A 22,893-nucleotide genomic window follows, 5' to 3' on the forward strand; every position below is an offset into this window, starting at 1 on the left:
CAGTGTGGTCTTCTGCTGCTGTAGCCCATCTGCTTTGAGGTGTTCGAGTACTCAGAGTAGAAAAGTGGTATATAAAAACCAGACCATTTACCTTCCAAACAGCTCAAAGCAGTTTGGCCGTTTTCCTCTGACACTAACGAGGCATTTTCCCCCAGAGAACTGCTTCTCAGTGGATGTTTGCTCTTTTTTGGACCATTCTCTGTAAACCCGAGAGACACTTCTGTGTGGAAAATCCCAGAAGATCAGCAGTTTCTGAAATACTCAGACCAGCCTGTTTGACAGTAACAGCTGTGCCACATTCAAAGTCACTTAAATAATGTTTTTTTCCTAATTCTGATGCTCAGTTTGAACTTCAGCAGATCGTCTTGACCATGTGTACATGCCTTAATTCACTAAGTAGATACCATTGGCTGTTATCTGAGCAGTTGAACAGGTGTCCCTAATAACATGTCTGGTGAGTGTAGAAAACTCTAAAGTTATAACAGAGTATAGTTATTTCAGGTCCGTGGCTTGTACTGGTGTTAAATAATATTATTTTGTACTGAAAGGCGTTCTTAATACTTCTACTGAGTAATGAAAATACAATGAGTAATGAAATAACAGTAAATGACAAAAACACAAGTCTTGGCCTTCGAATTAGAGCCCCAGTCTGTTCAACAATAAATATTAAAAATGTTTTCCCAGCACTTTGTGCTTTAGAAACGTTTCTATTTAGGATATCTGCCCAAATTCGAGTAAAGGGTGATATTAATCAAGTGAATGTTCTTGTTATACTTGTATTATGTCACGATGCCTGGTTATTCAACATTTAACACCTTTGTTAAGATTGCAGGGTTGCTTTGGTGTTTTTGTTTAGTTTTCTTCTGAATATATTGGTGTAACTTGTGTCTTTCACTGAATGATGGTTTTATCTGCTTTTCACTTCGCACTGCTTGATAACATTGTCCAAACTGTGCCTTTCTAAAGCTCTCCATATGGTCTTAAGAAGGTCTTAACAAACAACGTGTTTAACTTAGTCTTTGGAGCCTCCCCTGCACTTTTAAATCTGCCCAGGCCGTCTGGACCGTCTCCTTTGTCTTGTCATTTTGTTAGAGCTTGCCATCTGCTCTGTTATTATAGGAGGCGGCTTTGGATTTAAAGTAGCACCACCTCTGCTGGTCCCTTTCGCCCGGGATTTGGGCTCTGCGCAAACATACGTACACCCTCAAGCCTTCTAGACTCCAAACGGGCCACCTCTCCTTTTTATCTTTTCTTTTCTTTTTTTAAAAACCCAGCGAGCCTTACAGTTAAAACGATAAACTAAGGGTGTGTGGGTGCCATGTGACGTCAGCGTCCCAGCAAGTGTCCCATTTTTTTGGAAGGGGGGGGGGGAGCAGCCTGCGGAAAGAAATCAAACAGGATGCTTTTCAGCCCGAGTGTGGTCTGCCGTAAACACAGCTCAGACTCACTGGCCGGAGCATGGGCGCAGATGTGAAAGTGTGGACCGGACCATGTTGCGCCGAGCGGCGGTGTTGAAGAGAGCCGACGATGAAAACGTGGACTCCGGAGCTGATACTGCCGAGTGAGTGAGTCAACGGTCCCAGCGCTAGCTCCGGAGGCTAACCTCAGCTAGTCAGCTTCGCTTTTTTTTCTTTTTCTTTTTTATAGCGGTTGCCACAATGGAAATAATTTTTGCTCCAGACATTAAATTATGAAGAGTATGACTTTAACGTTCATTTAACCCTTTAGCACTTTACGACATCGGCTTTTTGGCAGCTGCTGTGATCTTTACGGTTTTTTTCTAGTGATTCTTTTAAGTTGTACGCTAGCTAACAACAGATAAAGTGTTGTCATGGAGACCAAAGTAAAGGGAACGTTTCCAAACCGACCACCACAAGATGGAGACAGTTTTTTGTGTTTCCCCAAATATATGAATGAATAATAAACTAAATTCGTGGCCTTTTTTGTTTTCAGATCAGACTGCAGCAGGATGTCGTCGTCTGGCAGTAAGTAATCCTAGACTCACACAGTAAAAAGAGGAAAAAAAAACACTCAAACTTACTTTTCGCACCTTCATAAAGACAAAAACACAAATAATCTAAACCATCTTACCTCGTGGGCTGCAGTACAGCCCAATTTAATTTAAAGTGGGTCAGACCAGTGACTCTAAATATTTAATCCCGCAGATTTCTTAATATATGAAAAATAAGTAAAATTTAATCCGTTTTTTTACATGTGTGGATTTGTGGCTCTGCCATACTGTCAATAAAAAACGACATTACTGCAGTAGAAGAATATGAACTTTTTCTGTAATGTATTATTCATCTGTTACTTGAACATGAATTTATAAAGGTTGTAAAACAAATGATACAATTAAAAAGATTAAAAGTCCAAATTTATGTCCAGTGGGCTTGAAAAAATGTAATCAGATGGAGCAGTAAATGATCTCTATCGTCACACAAAAATTTTAAATGATATCATGAAAACTGGATAGTAGACAGACAAACAAACCAACCGAATAAATACTCCTTCCCTTTGGGGGGATAAACTTATTTTTGAATTAGTTTAATGATGTCCTTGTCTAAAATATCTTTGTACACTCTGTGCCTCGTGTTTTTTGTGCGTCACATCAGTCGACCTCGTGAGCAGGCGGGTCAGACAGCAGCGGCGGCAGCAGCTCCTGCTAATGCACTTGCATCTGCTGGCTAACCCCGGAGACTCCCTGCTGTTGCAACACACCCTGGATCGCCTGCTGCGCTGGCTCTGCCCGAGCCTACGCATCTTCCACGTGTCGGAGAGGGCCTCACCATTCAGAACTTACCCCCGCCTCTGCCCCGTGGCTGGTAAGGATTCTGGGTTTTCAGTGTGTAGTCCTGCATTTCAGCACAGTATGTAGTAACAGTACATATACTTGGATCTCAGCTGTTTCTTTGGCACGGACGTTTCAACCATACATTATACCTTATTACACACTTTGGAGGTGTATTATTCAGCTATAATGATAACTTCCATATGTGAAAATGAGAAATATTTAAAGAAATTTAAGATTGCCATTGAGGTCAACATCCCCCCCATCAAATGCTGCACTTTAACCGTTGTAAACATGCCATCCCACAATGAGCTCCTGCCAGAGCCATGTCTGTTTTCACTTAGAATGAATAAAATAAAAGTTGACATCTTTCAGGCTACCCGTCTCTGGCCATCACTTTCTTCCTGCACGAGGCCTACGGAGAGGAACGAATCCTCAAAGTGCTGGACTTCTTCCAGCGTCCTCCCTGGCACTATCATCACACGGAGAGTTGTGGCAGCCGAACCGGAGGGATCCACATTACTTCCAGCAGCTCGCCCTCCAATGCCCTGCTGCGGCCCTACCTCCTGCCCAGCAGAGACTTTTACAGCCTGGGTGCGGGGATGCCGGTGTGGGGAGTTCGACCAGTGCACTGCGGGGGTGAGATACTACGTGTGACGCTGTACAGTGCGTATGACAATTATGAGGATGCTGTGCGGCTCTATGAGACGGTGCTGCAGCGACAGGCAGAGGAGCAGAAGGCAGGATTCTGCTGGTTCACCCTGCATATGGGTAAGGCTTTAGAGTGTTTGCTCTTGATTGTGCAGTATTGTTTTTATACTCCTCAAATTAAAACTACATACACATTTATTCCTTTCAAATTTTGTAATTTTGTAAATTTCTTAATAATAATTTTTTTAAACGTCATATTAAAAATGTGTCTTATCCCCTGCTGTCTCCTCCTGCCTTATTTCCCCTGCATCCAGAGCCCGGGCTCTGCCTACAGCTGGCTTTAAAGCAGTTGTCACCAGGAGTTCAGGTGGAGCCATGCAGCTCTGCTGTGCTACAGTTTAGTGTGGAAGAAATTGGCCAGCTGGTTCCCCTGCTGCCAAACCCGTGTACCCCCATCAGCGCTACACGCTGGCAGACTGAAGACCTCGACGGCAACAAGGTTCTCTTTCAGGTAACTGCGGGTTATCTTCTTCTTTCTGCTTCCTCACGGCTCGACACACGGGATCCACCGTCTCACCCCTAGCATCCTCATGAATCTTTTCAGTTGTCTTCCTCTTTACCTCCAGCCTGCCAGCTCTGTCTTCACCATCCTTTGTCCAGTATATCCACTATTCCTCCTCTACACATTGTCCAGACTGTCTCAGCCTTCCCCCTTTAACTTTGTCTAAAATGCTCTTTGTTACCAGTTCCTCTAATGTACTCATTTCTCTTCCATAAGAGAAGCCTCCAGCTCTGCCTCCTGTCTTTTTATTAGTACAACCTTCTCCAAACCTTACACCATAGCAGGCCTCACTACCATCTTGTAAACCTCCCTTTCACCCTTGCTGCTATCCTTTTGTCACAGATCACTCCTGACACTCATCTCCACCCACTCCACCCTGCCTACACTCTCTTCTTCACCTCTCTTGTACACTGTCTTATACTTTGGAGGGTTGACCCCAGGTTAACTCAACATAGTCAATCTCGCTCTTTATGTTAAACGTGAGGATTGTGTGAATGGCAGATTGACGCAGCCTCGCATTGCAAGAGTAAACACGCTGAAGTGTGGGAGATTTAACCACTAATTACCTCACAGAATGCTGGGAAACTGGCCAGACCTTTGTTCCATGTGCTACTAATGTGTGATTTATGAAACAGGAAATTTTTATATGTTTGAGATAAGGATTTGGATCTAATGCAAATATATGCAAGTCTGTGAACGTTATTTTATGAAACTAATAACATAGTGTAAATATAACTGAACCAACTGTTGTATTGCGCTGTTTGTCATGGTGGGAGATGAACATCTGTTCAGGTGTAGATGGGCTGGGGCTTCCAACAGGAGTTTACATCCTGTATTCTAACAGAGATAAACAGTAGAAACATAAAGTTATGTTTGGATGTAGTCCTGGTATACGTTATAATCCCATTTCTTCTGTCGTCCTGTGCTGCAGGTGAAAACCCCGGCACAACCTCAGCGACCTCTGACCTGTGCTTTCCCCCTGACTGGCTCGAGCATGCCTCCTCGAGGAATTCAACTCAGCAGCTCGGGACACAGCCTTTCACCCTGCAGCCTTACCTCTCCTCTGTCCGGGCAAACGCACAGGCACGGTAAGCTGCGATGTTCAATCTTTCAGTGGGAGATTTATCGCCTGGAGCTTGACAGACAGGGAGTAATATCTCCAAATTACTTCTTCACTGAGCGCTCTCCCAAAGACTTCTCCGTTCATAATGATTCCCTGGCGCTCTCTAATTGCCGTTGTATTAAATGATCATTTTGACTTAGAAAGCATTTGTACGTATAATGACTCAAATACTAAATGTTTCCTCCAGCACAGTGCAAAGTCTTTTTATTGGAGATGAATATCAGTAGAAAAGTTTACCAGTAATTATACTGGCCATGTGGTCTCTTTTCTAAGCAGTTATTTGAAGCAGTTCAGATTTTTTTTTTCAAAGAAAGTGTTAAGTTACATAGTTATATTTTTTTGGAGAAAGTTTTTAGGTAAGTACTTTTTTTTTTGTATAGCCCTTTAAAAAAAATGTCACAAAGTGAAAAGAATAAAGATAGAGACAACATTACAGCAGGAGGCCTCTCACAATAAAAACAAAACATGATTAGAGCCATCACACATCAGCATGGCCAAGCTTAGATACGAGTAAAGAGCATTGAGTCTATGCAAGAGAGCTCAAAACCTTCAGTTTTACTGAGTGACTGAGGGAAACACGAGATTTATGAGAGTTTTATGTATGATGTAAAGCTTCATATTTTTTAAGGCTTATCGCCAGTTAGAGAGCTGATGAGGGTTTGTGTTCTTGAATATAGAATCTGTCACACGTTTATGTTCCAAGAGAGTTGGTCATAAAATCAAATTGTATTTATTGGTCTGTCACGGTTGAGACACTTCGGGGGCAGCTTAAAGTAACACAAAGCAGAAATAGTTTTCATGTTTGTGTACATTGAGTGTACGATTTTTAATTTTTAAATTCTGTTTGGTGTTTCTTTGCCAGCCCAGAGACCGCGCAGCGACCCCATCTTGGAAAATCTTTATGGAGGAAGTGGTGGAGCGGAGAGCCTGGGATCAGGAAGCTGCTGTAGCACTCCTCCTGGCAGCTCCTGTTACTCGTCCCAGCGCAGCAGCCCTGCTCCACTCTCAACCTCCAACCACCCCGACTCTCCGCTGCGTCCCTCGATCACCCACTCTCTCTCCCATCTCCTTCTGGAAGAGGACGAGGAGGAGCCGGAGACCAACGTTGACACGGGAGCGGCTGTCTCTCCTCGCCCAGACCCAGCAGTCAAAGCGATGACTCGCTCCTCCTCTCTGGACCTTTTGGTGACCCTCCAGTCACAGAGACCCACAACAGTTGGAGCTTCAGCTGTCGAGGAGCTGGCCAAGGAGCTGAGTGATTGTTTGCAAGGAACGCACACACACCTTCAGGGGTCGTCTGAGACATGGGGCTCTGGTGGTGGAACAGATGCAGGCAGGACCAGGGAAAGCCCCTCCAACAGGCCCCTGGTAGAAAGCAGGACTACCGCTGAGCCGGCACGTGTGAGGAACTGTGAGGAACGGCTGGATGAGTTCTTCATCTAAATTCCTACCACCATGTCACGAGCAGTGGTAATAATCACAGACAAATAACAGGGACACCGGAGCACTGCAGCAGTTGACACGTAACATCCAGATACTAGTTTAACTTGTCTTGTTTTTTCAAGACAGCGCAGGTAAAGGTAATACAATGAATGTCTAAGTTAGTTTTATACATAGGTGCAGCTAATGATTTGTGCAGCTGTTGTAGCCGAGTGAATAGCAATCAGTTTTGTATTTAAGTGAGGCACACTAGGCTTCTTCTCATCACTCAGCTAGGCAACTTTTTTTTTCTTTGATTAACTTCGAACAGATTAAGATGATCTCAGCGTTAAGGCTGTCTTTGATGTTGCCCTTGGTCGTGATTAGAAAGCTGATTTGTGGCATATAAAGCATTTGTTTTAAGGAACTTCAGATAATCATTGATCCAGAATTTTCTTGTTAAAATGGACAAGCAGTGGAGTAAACCAGGCTACATAACAGCAATGAAGAATTATCTCCCTTTAGTCGACCTGACACCTCAGAAATGCTCATTACTGAAAGGTCACAGTAAGGACAGGTTAACTTGAGTGAATTTTTTATGATCACTTAAACAGTGTTTGTGATCATTACAGCTGTTCTGAAGGCAAAAGATGTTAAGTGAGGAAAAGAAATCGGAATAAGAAATGTAATTATTCAGGTCAAACTAGTCTCTTACTTATTTTTCTTTAATCTTTTTTTCCTTTGAAAAGGCTTTCTCGGTTTAACCTAACAGATTCATTGGAGTCTGGGTTTTTTCACTTGTGCATTATAAGGTCAGAGTTTTTCCCGCTGGGCTGCTCTCCGTAGGCAAGCTGGGGAGCTCGAAGATGTCAGAGCATTTAACCGTTTACTGGAAATAATTGTAACTGGAAGAAAGCGAGTATTGTACGCAAGTAGTGTGTAACATGTTCAGTGATGTAGGTTAAAAGATAAATGATTGGAATAATAAAATGGCTATGTCGTTGCGCCCTCACAGCTCTGTGTGTGTGTGTGTTTACATACAGGCAGGCAGATGAAGTAGGAGGTGAGAAGTGAATGCTTGAAGTATCCCAGACATATTCACACAGCTGATAACACTGCTATGCTGAATTCTTAAATCCAGATCAGACATAATTTCATCTTTCATTGAATGTTGAAACACAGATAGTTACAGCTGCTTTACACACCGGCCTTTAGACACAGAACACACAAAATCTGTATGCAGATTGTGTGCGTTAAAAACATTCTTGATGCAGCCGGTCACACCGGCCGTGTAATTTAGCAGGAAAAATTTGCAGCATTTATTTTTTTAGGCTCAAGCTCGATTTATCTGATTCAAATACAGAAAGCTGACCAATCAGACCGCTGCATTTGGAAACAAGTGCACTCACTCAAAACACCAGCCGATACTAAAAATGCAATGATATGGAAATAGTCAAATGTTACTATTTTACCTCTGACACGCAGCTAGACGCTGCTCCGAATCAATCGGGTCTCTGAAATGATTTTCTGGCTCTTCAGATGTGGTCAAGAGTTCAAACTGGCCCACTGACATCCTGAAACTTCATCGCCATTGATGACTCACCTGCACTGCTCTCACACTCTGTCATGATTGATTTGGGGCCCCTAGCAATCAGGAGGGATTGAACATCACATTCCAGAGTAAGCATTATAATTTAAACACTGCTGCTGCTGATGATGTGCAGTCCTGTTGAGGCTGTAATTACACTTCCATACACAATAATGCTAATCGCTCTGCAGTGTAAATACTGTACGTGCTGGGAAGCTGTAGCTCCTCTGTATTACGATACATCAACAAATTGCACTTTAAATCCTGCGGCGCCATCTGCTGGTCAAAGGATGTTGTTGCTCTGAGGAGAACTCCTGCAGCCGGTCCAGCTCAGGTCCTTGGCCCAGTGGCCCTCTTTGGTGACTCGCACCTTCACTGGGTCAAACCTCCAGAACCGCTTTTCTTTGAAGAAGTAAAGGCGGCCATCTGGACGGGTCAGCACCCCGTTGGTCCCCTGCGGCACGCCAGTCCAGTCAGCCAGCTTGCGTGGGTAGTAGGGCTCTTGACGCAAGGTTTTAAGGTTGAGTACGGAGTAACGGGAGCCCTTGAAGAGGACCATGTGACCCAGAGGAGCATAGTAGAAGGCACTGTCAGGGTGACGAGGCAGTCCTAGCTCGCTGCTCTTCCTGGGGAAGCCGGGGTCAAGCGTGCTGCCCGTGTAGCGCCAGATCCGCTTCCCTGCACAGCAGGAGGCAAGAGACACTGAAATGACACCAAACCTTATGCTCACGAAGAGTAGAATAAAATAAAACCTCTATTTCACCAGTGCTGCACAAACAATACAGCATCTGATGACATTTAGCAAAAAACTCAGGACACCGGGCCTTTTAAGAGATGAAATAACTTTACCGAAACGCAATATGTTCTTTAAAACTAAGCATAACTTTGACTAAATACAGAAAGTACACACAGTATGTACAAGTGTTTTGGGCGGTTTTCTTAATTTAAAAAATTTGTGATTATGATTTATGGAGATTAATAATGCAGCAGAGCATCTGAGCTTTGCATAAAACTGTTTGCATTCGGCAGATAAGACAGTCTTGTCAGGTATTTGGCATTTAGTGGAACATTTTGGCACTATCTTCAGACAAATTTTTGTAGCCTTTAGCACAAAGAGAAGACTATTAAAACCGCAGCTGGAGCCTCACCGCTGTATTCAGCCTTTAAGCAGCACTTTGCTATTTTAAAAGGCACGAGAGGATCTATTTTGGGAGTTTTAACAGATGCGTGAAGTTGGCTAGCAGTTTAGGAAATGCCTTAAAAAGGAGGTGTGAGTCCCATTAATGTGCTCAATGAGGCAGTACCTTTGAAAAAATACCACTTCGAGTCCAGCGGAGAGAAGGCAGTGGCCTCGATAGCCGGAGGGAGGTCGGGCCAGCGCTGACGGAGAGGCAGCGGGCCACTTACGCGCCCTTCAGCCGGTACAGTCCAGTATACGCTGCCACGAATCACCAGCACTGTCTTATTTTGGTCTGGAAAAGAGATGAATATACGTGTATATGTCTCTCATTCTTGCACAGAGCATGCTGGGAACAGTTTCTGAGCCCTGAACAAAGCTAAAAGTCTGGAAATTACAGCATCTCACTGTTCTCGCTCTTTTCTCAGGTATCATGAGAACACATGGGTGGCTTAAACTTTCTTTCCTGTTTTGCTTAACTATAAAATGATTTTGAAATACAGGAAAGCGAGTATTTATCAGCAGCTTTGTCCTTTTGTTATAGAAATAAATATGAAAACAGGAATATCCACTGTTCCTGCTACAGGGTTTATTATTGTTCTTCAGCTTCTTCTACAAGAGTTGTGGCTGAATGTTGTTTTCTGATAAGATTTCATTTATTCGGACCTCACCCATAGTGATGGCATCAAAGACGCCCTGGCAGTAGAGAGGCTGTCCCGGGGTGTCGTGTCTGCTTTGAAGCTCTGAGAACTCCCACTCCTGCAGCGCAGCGTGCAAAACCTGACCCGGCAACCTCACCGGGCGATCGCCTAATGGTTTACCTAAAGGCACAAAAAATAAAGGAAGCAAAGCCATAAAACAATGAAGAGGAAGAGCTGGAGTTTATTGTTAACTGTTCTCGTTGGCTGACCGGACAAACTTTACATTACAGATCGGTCTGATTTCTCATGCATCCCAAACAGCAATTTAACTGTTTACTAAATTAGATCAGGAACGAATGGGAACACAAACTGTGGAGATTTCTTCTTAAACAGGACTTGGAGAATGTTAACATTTAAATTGTCCTTTACAGGATGTGGCTGGGTTGATGTATACTGATGGATGACATTCCAGTGCACAGGAAATAAACAACAGACTGTAGATAGAGCACGGGCTGGAACCTTTAACATTTTTTAACTACCAAAATCAGAGCCGTCCTATTGTTATTGGCCCGGGTACCCTCGCAGTGCGCACATGAAAAGAATAAAGGAGAAAAAAAGGGGAGGAGGGGGGCACAACACATTGAGCTCAACTGAAGAGTAAATGATAGTGCTTCAGATGTGATTACAGCCACTTTGTTTGCAAGGAGCTCAACAAACATTTTTGTAGGAAGATGGATAAAATCAGCACACCCAAGAACAGGAGGAAGAAGGCAGGAAAGATAGCTCTACTGTGCACACCGCAGTGGTATCCAAAAGCTCATTGTGAGCATGTAGGAGCAGAGATGACTTCATCCAAACACACAAACTCCCTCCTCGCACTCTGCCACATTCATCAGAAGTGGAAGAGATATTTAGATATGAAATGGCACCAAAGTGGCAACTAAACTGAAATATTAAAGCTATAAATCCTAAAATTAATGTCATATAGGCCTGGATGTGAATAATATTTAACTTTATACTGCTGAGCTTCATATTCGGGAGCATGTTTGAGGTTATTGCATTACATTCTGCACTAGTTACATATTTCTGTAACTGTTTTACAAGCTGCTGTCCCTTTAAGGCCACACGCCCTTTCCGCCACTGAGATGTTTGTGTTGTAAAGTGTCAGCAGCAGACCAGCTCAAAATAATCAGACCATTTAAGACACTTTCATGATCTTTCTTCCTCATTCTGATGCTCCCTTAGTTTACACATCTACATGTCTAAATGCACTGAGCCACTACCTTGTGGTTGGCTGATTAGATATTTACATTAACAAGCGGTTAAGCAGGTGCATCTTACAAAGTAGCCAGTAAGCTTGCGTTGACTTCATTATTTCAAACTGGCTATATTTAATATGAGCAACCAGCATTGTAACAGTATATATAACAAAGAAGGAAAAGCATAAAAAGTCCACTTCAAGTCAAAGTTGTTGTTTTTGATGTCTCCGTCACAGTGCACACGGCACCGTATTCAAAGGCAGAAACACCAAATCTATGTTCGCTCTCTGACATATCCAGTCTGCTCACATGTGCTCCTTATCAGATTGCAGTGCCAGGAATGATTCACACCCACACACACACACACACACACTCACATTCACATATTCTCCTTAAAGCTTATATGTTTAAGCAGATGTAACATTTTCCGAGCATCAGCAGTCTTGTCAGTTTTGAAGTCGCTTGACGTTTACGTGGGAGCAGCTGCAGTGTGCACATATTACTGCCACAGGTTGATAGGAATAAAGGAGAAAAAGCAGACCAAGCTTCAATTGAGTGCCCGTTAAGGAATCCTGGGTAATTTTCCCTGAAGCAAAAAAAAAAAAAGCTATTGGAGAGTTGTCTTGAGGTCTTTGTGTAAGGTCTGCTGATAAGTGGCCACCCAAAGTTCAAGTTTCCCTAAAAACAAAAGCACATACAGCTTAACGACCAACTAAAGGTAATTATCTGCTATAATTGCTGCCATTTAATTCAATCTATGGTCAAATTGCTTTAGGTCCTGAATGTAACTGAAATAAAGATGTGTGTCTCTCTGTTCGGCCGACACAGCGGGAGTGAAGGGCCACTTTAGGATGGTGAAGACAGAATATTTCAGAGGCAGAGCAGATGGAACTCCTCACTTATTAAATAAAAGGAGAGGCAGCTGGACGTGGTCTGCCTGCAAACTTCTGCTGATCTCAGGTTCAGAGCTGTGTGCTTGTCCTGCAGCCACGCAAGCATTCCTGCACAGTGTCTTGTTTTTCTCTGTGCAGCTGCCGTACACCTGAGAGGCCGGGCCAGAGCGCAGGAAGCTCCTCATGCATCTTCAAAACGTCACACAGTCACGGCTAAAGAGCTGCTGGCAATGCAAAAATGGTTTAAGACGTATTGTTGCGCAGCTGTTGTGGAGAAATCATTTTCCAAGCAGCAGCAGAAAACCCCCCAAAACAAGCAATAAAAGAAGTGTGCAGAGCGGCACATGTGGAAACCTGCCTCACACATGCCAGGAGGGACAACAAACTTGCAGTAAACAGAAACTCTTATAGCCGTCATTCAAGAAGTCCAGGGTGATGCTCCCACATTGCACAACCACAACAGTAATCTATCACAGCAGGTAAATACAGTGTGCATAACTGCAATGCTAATAATAATAATAATACACAAACAGGCTGCTGAGTGTGTTGTTTTGACACTCACACCACCTCCGCTGCCCTCCCTATAAACACTCCCACAGCAGCAGCTAAGAGGCTGTCAGGCTGAACAAACTCCTCCTGCTGCTAAAGATAAACTCAAGATTAGATTGTGATGTGTTGTGCATATTTCTTTTGCCAAGAACACGCAGAAACTTCGAGTGACTGCAAACAAGAAATGTAAGAAATTAAGTTTTGGCTTTGCTGCTCTACTCAGTCACCGTCAGTGTTTGGAGCTGTAGTGGCCTGCTGGCCTTTTTCACAGCTCGGTGCTACAGCTCCCAATTTGGAGGGCAATAGAACAGACAATCAGACTGTGCATGCACAGTTCATCAAAGCATCCCCAGATCATCACACTACCACCACCATGTCTGACTGTTGGTATGATTTTCTCTTTATGAAATGCTGTGTTAGTTTTATGTAAAGGGATGCAACTAAGTTTAAACTTATTTAACATTTTAAATTGTTACCATAAACCAAGCACCATGTTCTCACCGTACAGCTGCTGCACGGCAATAATGTCGTCCCAGCTCAGAACCAGCCCGCGGCCGAGCTTCCTGTAGTACGGCGACATCAGAGCGTGACGAACGGGGGAGTGCTCCAGGCCCAGAGTGTGTCCGATCTCGTGGGCGGTCACCATAAAAAGGTTGTGGCCCTTGTGCCCGTTTAGCGTCCACCTCTCCGCCATGTCGAAGTGGGCTTCGCCTCGGCGAGGCAGGAAGGCGTGAGCCAGAGTTCCCCCTGAATGAGAAAAAGGACTTGAGGACTTGCAGGATGGTGCTGCTTCATGTATTAAAGAGGTCGTTAAAGACTCTGAACAGCCGTTCTTTCCATTTTGAGACTGGGAGCTTTCAGGTTACAAATAACACACAGTGTAGAGAAAAAAGTTGCATTAAAGTGCTCTTTAAATTCAGAAATTCTAATATTTCTGAATTTTCTAATTTGCTGAGTCAGATCAAAGGATCTTAATGAGTTTACATGTTCTACTTAAATGTAAACTTGTGATTTTGTGGGACTTAAGCCCAAATATTCCCAGTAATCTCATTACTATTCACACCTAACTAATGAAATTAATCTGCCAGTACGTGTAAGGAGAATTTAAGGAAGTTAAATATCTTTTCTTCTTAAACAAGTCCTTGTAAATATAAATGAAGATGAAATAGATCGATGTGTTGTGACCCTGACCTGGTCCGTCAAAAGCGTTGCTGGCCCCGTCGTTGTGGTCTCCTTCATAAAAGGCCAGCCGGATGTCTGCAGGTCCACCAGGGACCTCCTGGAAGACCAGGCCCGACACGTTGCTCCACAGCTGGAAGGCAGCACGCACAGCCAGCCGGACAGAGCCCAGCGACAGGTGCTGAGGCCAGTTCACGATCTGGTAGGTCAGGTGGCGCTTGTACCACTTGTCAACTGGAGAACGGCCAGACAGAGAGAAGCAGAAATGAGACACTATGAAACTCCCAGTCTGGTTCATATCAGCCGGTGCATCAGCAGATGAGCTCCAACCAAAAAACAGCCAGCAGTGTTATTCGGAGCAAGGCTTAGTTTAAAGCAATTATCAAAGAATATAAAAAGTAATACTGGCTAAAACTCAATAACACAGTTAGCCCTCAGACAGGTACATGGGTAAAGATGCTAACTAAACGAGAATAAGAGCATAAAAAGTGCTCAGTCATGCTGATTTTTTCATATATGTTAAACTAAATTATCTTTTCAAAGAGAATTGACTGTCTTTATAAGATGTCAAAACAATCCCTGATTTGTTTCATTCGACTAATGTGGCTGTTTTCTTTCTTTCCATATTTGCTGGATAGTCTGCTATTTTAAACTAGTTGAACTTTTAGAGAGCTAATCCCATTGGAAATTGTTAAATTATTACTATTGTGTCCTTATTATAAGCCATTGATGTAGCTGTGGATTTACACCTTAAATAACTAGCATAATTAAGGAAGGATTGAGGGTCACCTCAAGGAAAGTTTTAAGTCTAATATTGAAAGTAGAAAGGGTATGTGTCTCCTGAACCCAAACTGGGACTGAAAGAGGCCTGAAAGCTGAAGGCTCTGCCTCCCATTCTACTTTTAAATCCTCTAGCAACCACAAGTAAACCGGCAGTCTTAGAGGGATATGCTTTATTGGGGTGATTGAATTGAATTGAATTGTTTTATAGTTCTGAATGCCTGATATCCCATCCTCAACTGTGACAAATCCAGCCAACTGAGCCAGAATGATAGGATGTTAGCCATGCAAGCTTCCAGCTGGGTAAACTAACACGCACTCTGACTGCATGCTTCACCAAACAGTTTACTTCACCATGTGTCTGTAGTTTCTTGGCTTAGTTATAATTACACGTGTCGCAAACTTCACAGTCACATCATTTGTTCGTGGATCGAAGGAATGGGGGATTCATGCTCAGCCTTTCATTAATTTACAAGACTCAAATTTGTTCGCACACATACACAGGATCACACAGTAAAAGAGTCTGGAGACAAAGCAGACACACACAAGCAGCTCAACAGCCCTAACAGACAAAAAAGGTTTAAGTGTCAGGGACTGCCTGACACTTAAACCTTGCAAGAAGTGATTCTTCTCCATTCAGTCTTCACTTCGGGGCTCGGCTGATTTACACATACTTGGAGAGCTGACGCTTAAGCGTCCACATAAATCAAACTTATTTTCCAAAGTTGTCAAAATATTTTTTTAAAAGACGGCCAAATGTGAGCGGGAGGTTTGCTCACGTTACACACTACTGCTCCGTCTTAAAGCCTCACGCTGCCTGAGGCCGCTACAACGGAGGACAGACTCTGAGTGCTTTTGATGCCATTTGTGCTTGTTTAAATAACGCATTGCAAACAGAATATGGGAGAAATATACGAGAAGCATGTTCTGCATACTGTGAATGGCCGAGAGACCGCAACAGCACCCTGGAGACTGGAAAATATCTGGAAATCTGGAGCCATTAAGACATGGTTTTGGCAGTGACATCAGTGTGTAAGCTGTGTGAGTAAACACACAAACAGAAGTTGTGCTTCGGCAGCAGCTTGACTCTTATAAGAACTTCATGCTTGTCCTTTTTGTTGCAACAGTTTACACAGATATGACGCTGTAAGAGTGGAAGCACATGGAGGCTCAAACACCACAAAAAAAATCTGATTCAAAATAAAGTGATCATTTGCTGCAATCCTCTAGAAGTCTGATTAGTATGATTTGAGACTGTGAGATACTCAAACATGTTCCCATCCCTGCTCCACCTCTCATTCCAAGATGAACTGCACACATTAGGCCTGTTACCGCATCATGTGTGTAGATGTGTATTCTCAGCAGAGCTCAGGCGCCTACTCTCCATCTCAGACCGCCGCGGAGTAAGAGGTCCCAGAGGACGGCAGAGAAGCCAGGAAGTCCGATACACACAAGACATTCCAAGACTTCCCTTATGGAAGCAATTATGATGCCCTCTATAGCGGCAGTGTAGGGGAGGCCGTGCTATCACAGACATTAGGAAGTGACTTAGATCATCTGATAGCTAAAGTTATTGGTTGTGGAGGTTCGGGGAGATTCTGTTTGTTGCTGGTGTTAAGAAGGCTGTGCGACAAATGCAGGCAAGAGATGCCGCTGACAACAAAGCCAACGGGCGAGGCCAAAAAAGACCCGACGCGATGTACAAGATTTCATTCACGTCTCATGGGTTATTTTGTCCAGGCCGTGGTCTAAAATCCAAAATTTGTTTCAATTCAGTTTTATTTACATCAAATAAGGACAATAGTTTCCTCAGTGTGCTTTAGGACTCTACAATGAAAGAGAGAAACCCCCAATACTCAGACTACACCTCCTATGAGCAAGCACTTGGCGACAGTGAGGAGGAAAAACTCCCTTTTAACAGGAGTCAGAGAGTGAAAGGAAGTGAGTGAAGAAGAAGCCCAGGCAGCATAATCAGGAGAGGATTCGGGGTCACTGGATCCAGGCCTAACTATAAATATTATCAAAAAGAAACTTTTAAGCTTAATCTTAAAAGTAGAGATAGTGTCTGTCTCCTGAATCCAAACTGGGAGCTGGCTCCACAGAAGAGGGGCCTGAAAGCTGAAGGCTTGTTTTAAATATCCTGGGAGCCACAGGTAAGCTAAAGTGCTCTAATTGGATGATACCGTACTCCCTCTCTTGAGATGCTCTGCCAGGCCTTATTGCAGACACCTTCACCTGCTGCTTGTTTGTGGGTCTCTCTCGGGCCTCAGATACCTATAAAGCCATTCATGCATATGAAAATAGGGAACTTTGCAAAAGAAACCAACTGTTTGCTGGAAGCAGTGAATCTTTGACTGAACTGAAAACTTCGATCTAATTATTTAAAAATGAAATTATTGAAATAGTTACCAAAAATGTGCAAAAATGCCCATTCATTGTTTAAGCGTCTACACTTCATGGCATGGATCCACGGAGGCACACCTCAGAAAAATACACACACACGTCATGCACTTAAATAGCTTATCTTAGACAAGCTGGTGGAAAGTCAGTTCTGTAAATATCAGTGGGAACAACCACAAGTCAAGGTCTGTTTTCAGTTTCCAGGAAGCTCAGAAGCTGATAAACAAAAATCACATCACACCACAGGTGAGAGTGAACGAGCAGGCAGCTCGTCTGACTCACCCACGCTGCTGCAGTCGCACGGCTTCGTTTAGCAGCCACAGTCAGCTGTCAAGGTCAAACAGCTCAAACAGCATTAAGGGTTAGCTTTAAGTCATGGATCGCCTGCTTCACAGAATGGTAAGCCTCAAGCCTGATATGAACTGGAAACTGCATCACTGTCCACAGAGAAGCGAGTTTTTCATCACCGTGGAGTGAGAGGGTGCCAATGAAGAAAGAAGCTCCTCCCTTCAAGCTATTTGGCCAGATTGACAAGATTTATGTTTGGAGGCTTTCAAACCTACAAAAACTATACGTGCTGTCAAGCATGGTGGTGGTAGCCCCGTGCTCGGGGGCTGTTTTGCTGCAAGTCGTGCTGGTACATTGCATAAAGTGAAAGGAATAATGAAAGAGGAGGATTTCCTCCAAATTCTTCAACATCACCTCAAATCAGCTGGATGGTTGAAACATGGACACAAACATGAAAATGATCACAATTTTGTGTGGATCACTGAGCTAACACTGAGCTTTTGGAATGGCCTCCCCAAAGCTGGTATTTGAAAGTTTGTGGACTAAGTTTAAAAGCTGATTCTGTTAGAAGTTAAAACCTATGTAACTTATTAAAGATGTACAATCATTCAACAGTTCAGAGAAATCCTTAAAAGACCTCAGTTACCATGACATTCATGCACACGATGAGCGCATGTAAACTTATGACCATAGCTGCAATCCATCCAACACACGTAACCAGAAGGAGGGAGGAAAAAACGGAGGATCAGCAAAGTTACACATAAATAAACAAGGATATAAAAAATGCCAGACTTGAACTATTAAACAGGGTAGGTAAAAACTTTAGGTCACATTATTGATCAAAAGAGATCACCAACATTTTTGGGCTTATCTGCAGCCACAGATGTCTCTGTACAGTATTTCCTGCCATGTGTTGAGTACATGTTGAGATATTACTCTCCGTGTTAAAGTGGAACAACTGCCAGCCAACACTGTACATACCTGAGGCCTCATTATTACTACACGCATGTTTTCACAGGACTCTGTTCAGACCAAGAGTCTGATCCAAACACAAACCTCCTTGAGCAAACACTCGTGAAGCTGCAAGCAGAAACATATCTGCCGTTTCTATCGCATAAAGCGGCATAATGTTTGAGTTAGAGGTGGTGGCACCGCACGAGCAGAACGCCGTTATTCACAATTAAGCTATTATTGCTACAATACATCAGTGGATGCATGAAGCCAGATCAGTAAGAGGTTTGACCCGAGGGTGTAAAAGTATCTGCCGCCTGTTTAATAACACTGCCGCCTGTCATATGAGACAAGTCTGGGTTCTTAAAGAGCAGGCTCAGATCCATACAAGCAGCTGGCCACTGAGATAGGTGGCAAACAACATGATCCAGTCAGTCAGTTATGGATGTGTGTACCAGAGGGAACGTGTCAGGTACTGACACGAAGAGGCAGCGGCAAACATCAGCCGCCGCTGCATTCCCCGAACATTAGCCAACCTCGTCAGTGACACTGAGGAATGCAGAGGCTTCACACATCATGAGGCTGGAGGCACAAGCACAGAGAGAGGGAGTGGGAAACATTGCTGGGGCTTCTGGTGCTGTCGTCGGCCTGCTGCTGCTGTTCATTCACAAAGGAGATGTGACGAACAGCACTGAGGAGAGACAGCGAGAACGAAAAACACGAAGACGTACAAAAAAGGGCGTTTACAGGTCTCATCGAAATCTGTAGAGCGGCCCTGGATGGCAGCAACTTCAAGATTAGTGGGCGGATCAATTCAAATATTGATTTAAATATCGATAGTGTCAGTACCAATGCAATTATTAGTATCCGATCAATACTAGAGAAGGATCAATGCATTGTTTCTAGAATGTAAGTTCATAGTTTCAAATTCAGTATGTAGCCAATTAAATTGTGTTAAATCTTTTTTGGTAATGAAAGGGTACGCCTTGAATACAATTACATTAAAAGTATCGGTATCAGCAAAGTTGTGCTATGTTCAGTGTCTCCTTCTCTTGTTCCCATCAAGGATATTCTAACAACATAAAACACTGAAAGACTGGAAAGGCGAACCTCTTTTAATCCTCTGGTTTTTAGATTTTGGTATGTAGGTTTGGATGGAACAGATTTACCTCTAGGAGAAACTGGAAGTGAGGTTGCAGGGGTATATGTGTTTGGACGAGCCCATTCCCCCAAACCTTTATCTAAACTGAAGAACACATAGTGAGATGTGAAGGACTTTAGGAGATGAGAGAGAGAAGCATAATCCCAGTAACTAAAGACAAAGTGGAGACTAAAGTTGAAGTTTTTACCCAGCAAACATGACATGAAAGACACATGGGCTTGTGTAACTAAATAATAAGAATCACTCAGGGCTGACGTGTGCACCATCAGACACTCCACCAGCTTTAATTACAACGCTCAACTCTATTTAGTGCTTCAGTTTATGACGGCGGACCCTCCCAGTTAACTGTTGGTTCTTTCAGACCATAATGGGGCAAACAAAGGCGCTACATAAAAAGGCAGGGAATGAAACACCGGCTCTCATGTCAGTCAGGCTCACTTTGCACATGCACGCATATAAATTAAGTAAAACTATACCTTCTGCAGTGGAGCGTCTCCTGCGTAGCTGCTGCGGCGGTCTCGGTCCAGTAAAGATGAAGTTCACTCTCTGAGCCCAGATCTGCTGGCTGCCCTCGTCCGACACCCCACAGCGAGGCTCTGCCATCCGCAGCAGGGTGGCGCTGTCAAGTTTGCCTGTGATGGGCAGACGGGACAACCACTGGAATTCTCTGCGGAGAGACAGAGAGAGACAAAACACTTAGAGTCTCTCTAGTGTGTGAGCCAAAAGGGCTGCAAAAGGTGATAGATCTTTGCTGCATAGAGATTTAATGATCTGATGCACTTCTGTGTTTCTGAGAGGAGCTATTAAAGATTTGCACGAGAGCTTTCAGCCAGGCACTTGGACTGTTCCTGGATTCAGGCGAGTTACAGATACATATAACTCAAAAGTACATCAGCATCATGAAGCTAGGTTTCCCACATCAATGGATGGAAAGCAGAAGAGCTGTTAAGGCTGATAACATCAAAAATGTAGCCTTATCCCCAACCTTTATGTCCTTTATATACCAGAGCCTGCATACATTGAGTAGAGATGAGCATTTAGATACATAAAAACTGCACAGAGTTTACGAACACATCATTCAGTCCAAGATGAAGGAGTTTTAATCAGTTCCCATTATAGTACAGTGAGCCAGAGGGCGAGGTTCCTGAAATTCCTGGATGGTTCAGGGAGGGTTCAGGAGAGGTTTCCCAATGCGGAGATGAGGGTGTGTTTTACTGCCCTGCACAGACGTTCAGCCCTGAGGCTTGTACCACACCGAGCTCACCCCTCCCTGTGATGAACACGCAATGCCTAGAGGTAGAAATGTGTGCAAATGGACCTACCGGACTGCAGACTGTACCTCAGCCGCATTGTGGATGTGGTAGTCATGATGGAGGTAGCCATACTTTTCCAGAAAGTCCTACAACGGAAGTCGTACCTGTTAATAATTAAACTCCAAGAGAAGCAGCAGAACAAAAATGGTGATGGTTATGACTATGATTTTTACTAGCAGTGATAGCTGTACAAGGTGTGACAGTGGACAGATGGATAACCATACGTGTTTTTAAAAACGACATACTAAAGAGGAGTAATGACATACAAATAATTAATTAAGCACTTACTAATACCTTACTAATGCTTAATGGTGTGACATTATTACAAAATGCTACTGTTTTCAAAAACCAGTGCTGTCACACGACATATTTCTAATAAGAACATAGCGTAGTAACCACACATCCCCATGAGTTTGCAAGACTTCTGCATTATTTTACCATGTACATGGTTATGAGTGCGCAGACCACCCATAAGACAAAGAAGCCCCCCGGGGGCCCCTGAAACTCCCAAGTTATAATTTTGCAAGAATTCCATGTAAACATGCAAGTCACGGAAAGCTCCGGTGTAATACCTATAAAGTGCTTTAACATGAACCCACAGGGTACACGCCAACAGGTGTTGCATTATTCTGTGAGGCTGGTTCATAGTTTAATATTACAGCCCCTTCATGTTCAGACAACAGCAGCAGGCACCGCTCAGAGTGCGATTACAGATGTGACGGGGCGGAAATTAAAACTGAGGAGATGACAGATGCGTTTCAGCAACAGGAATGTGCAACAACAAAATAATAATAATAATAATGTTTCTGAAAATGCCACAGGGCTTTGTTTAATGTAAGAATGAAAGCATAGCTGGTGAAACCAGATGAGGAAAGCGTGTAGTCTTTGGACAGCCAGCAAAGGGAGCTGTCAGATTAGAGCGGTGCAGTCTGAACCACAGAGAGGCGAAACTCGTTTATCTTTCTTTATGAATGGGTCCGATCTCCTTGTCTTTATGCAGCAGACTTTAACATTACATCACAGTATGTGTAACCTTTCCTGAATGAATATAGGATATATAAAGACTCTTTGTTTTTAAATCTGTTTTGAGTGGGGTTGCTCATTTCAGCTTAGTTTTTTTTTTAGTTTAATTGTTAGCTTTAGTCTTTTTAAACTATTGTTGTATGGAGGGCACATGCCAAGATGCAAGATTTGGGGGAAAATCAGTACAGCTATAAGAAAACCCCGCAACGACTCGAAATCTTTGTTCTCGGTTCATAATCTAGGTTAAATGTATGTTATCGGCAATACTGGGACTGTTTTACATGGTATTGGATCTATATCGGTATAGATCTTAAGTTGCAGTATGGTACAGCACTGTAGACATCAAAGCCTCATCAGGCATGTTAATACATTTCACCAACTAAAGTTAAAATATAATTTTGACTTTGTTTTGACAGCTTTTTACGTCCATTTTTAGTTAACTATAACAACATTGTCCAGCTGTAATAATTCCCGTTATTAAAAAGTTTGCACATTTTATAATGGCGACAAAACAGGAAAGCGCTATTATAGAGACAGCAGGGAGTTGCGTTTTAAATTGTTGGTTGTAAATGAAAAACAAAACAGCCATTACGAATATTTAATGTTTTTACAGAAATACGTTTAGACAGACATGTACCTTTTCGTCTGAAACAACTGTAAAATCATCTTATTTGATTACTGCTGTGAGCTGTTAATGTTATTTTATTATAACCACCAAATAAATTCACTGTGTCAAAGCTTCGGTGTAAAGCCGATAAAACTATTTCCCCGGTAGGATAACTTCGCAGTGCCCACAGCGTAGTTTTAAATGTGGGTCACTTTAATTCGCCTGCTTACCAGAAATGTTTGTAACAGAGGTCTTTGAGTCTCTGTGAAATGAGTTTTGACAGCAGTACCTCCGGGTCCAGGAGCAGCGGTGATCCTGCGGTAGTCTGAGCGGTGATGAGCGCCGTTACAGCCAGGAACCAGAGTCTCCTAACGCCCCGCTCACACAGGCCCGGAGCTCGGCGGCTCATCGCGGGGAGAACCGCAGTCAGCGCCCTGCTCCCTTCACAACCTCCATGATTAAATTTACTATCCGAGGACACTCAAGTGATCCCAAGACTCCTCCATTACTGTGAGGACTGACGGAGGTTATTCACAGCTG

General features: G+C 43.4%; 2 protein-coding genes across 2 annotated transcripts; one reads left to right on the plus strand and one right to left on the minus strand.

Annotated features, from left to right (window-relative positions):
* The first annotated feature begins 1,166 nt into the window (after positions 1–1,166).
* fam124b (family with sequence similarity 124B) lies at positions 1,167–7,557 on the plus strand. Its single transcript, XM_085479408.1, has 7 exons — positions 1,167–1,561; positions 1,954–1,985; positions 2,613–2,822; positions 3,164–3,559; positions 3,754–3,950; positions 4,933–5,089; positions 5,987–7,557. Exons 1-7 carry the CDS (start codon positions 1,491–1,493, stop codon positions 6,565–6,567), a joined length of 1,644 nt encoding a protein of 547 aa, XP_085335534.1. The 5' UTR covers positions 1,167–1,490; the 3' UTR covers positions 6,568–7,557.
* Positions 6,697–22,858, minus strand: mmp28 (matrix metallopeptidase 28). The gene is made up of 8 exons (XM_085479409.1): positions 22,643–22,858; positions 20,733–20,809; positions 19,887–20,077; positions 13,842–14,063; positions 13,152–13,397; positions 9,980–10,129; positions 9,436–9,603; positions 6,697–8,809 (listed from the first exon to the last, which is right to left on the minus strand). The coding sequence occupies exons 1-8, from the start codon at positions 22,760–22,762 to the stop codon at positions 8,415–8,417; spliced, it is 1,569 nt and encodes a 522-aa protein (XP_085335535.1). The 5' UTR covers positions 22,763–22,858; the 3' UTR covers positions 6,697–8,414.
* Between the last annotated feature and the right edge of the window lie 35 nt (positions 22,859–22,893).

The sequence above is a fragment of the Copadichromis virginalis genome, linkage group LG14 (assembly GCF_057382275.1).
Source record: "Copadichromis virginalis isolate Kocher_CV1m ecotype Utaka linkage group LG14, C_Virginalis_male_GT1.1, whole genome shotgun sequence".
In the NCBI taxonomy this organism is placed as follows: domain Eukaryota; kingdom Metazoa; phylum Chordata; class Actinopteri; order Cichliformes; family Cichlidae; genus Copadichromis; species Copadichromis virginalis.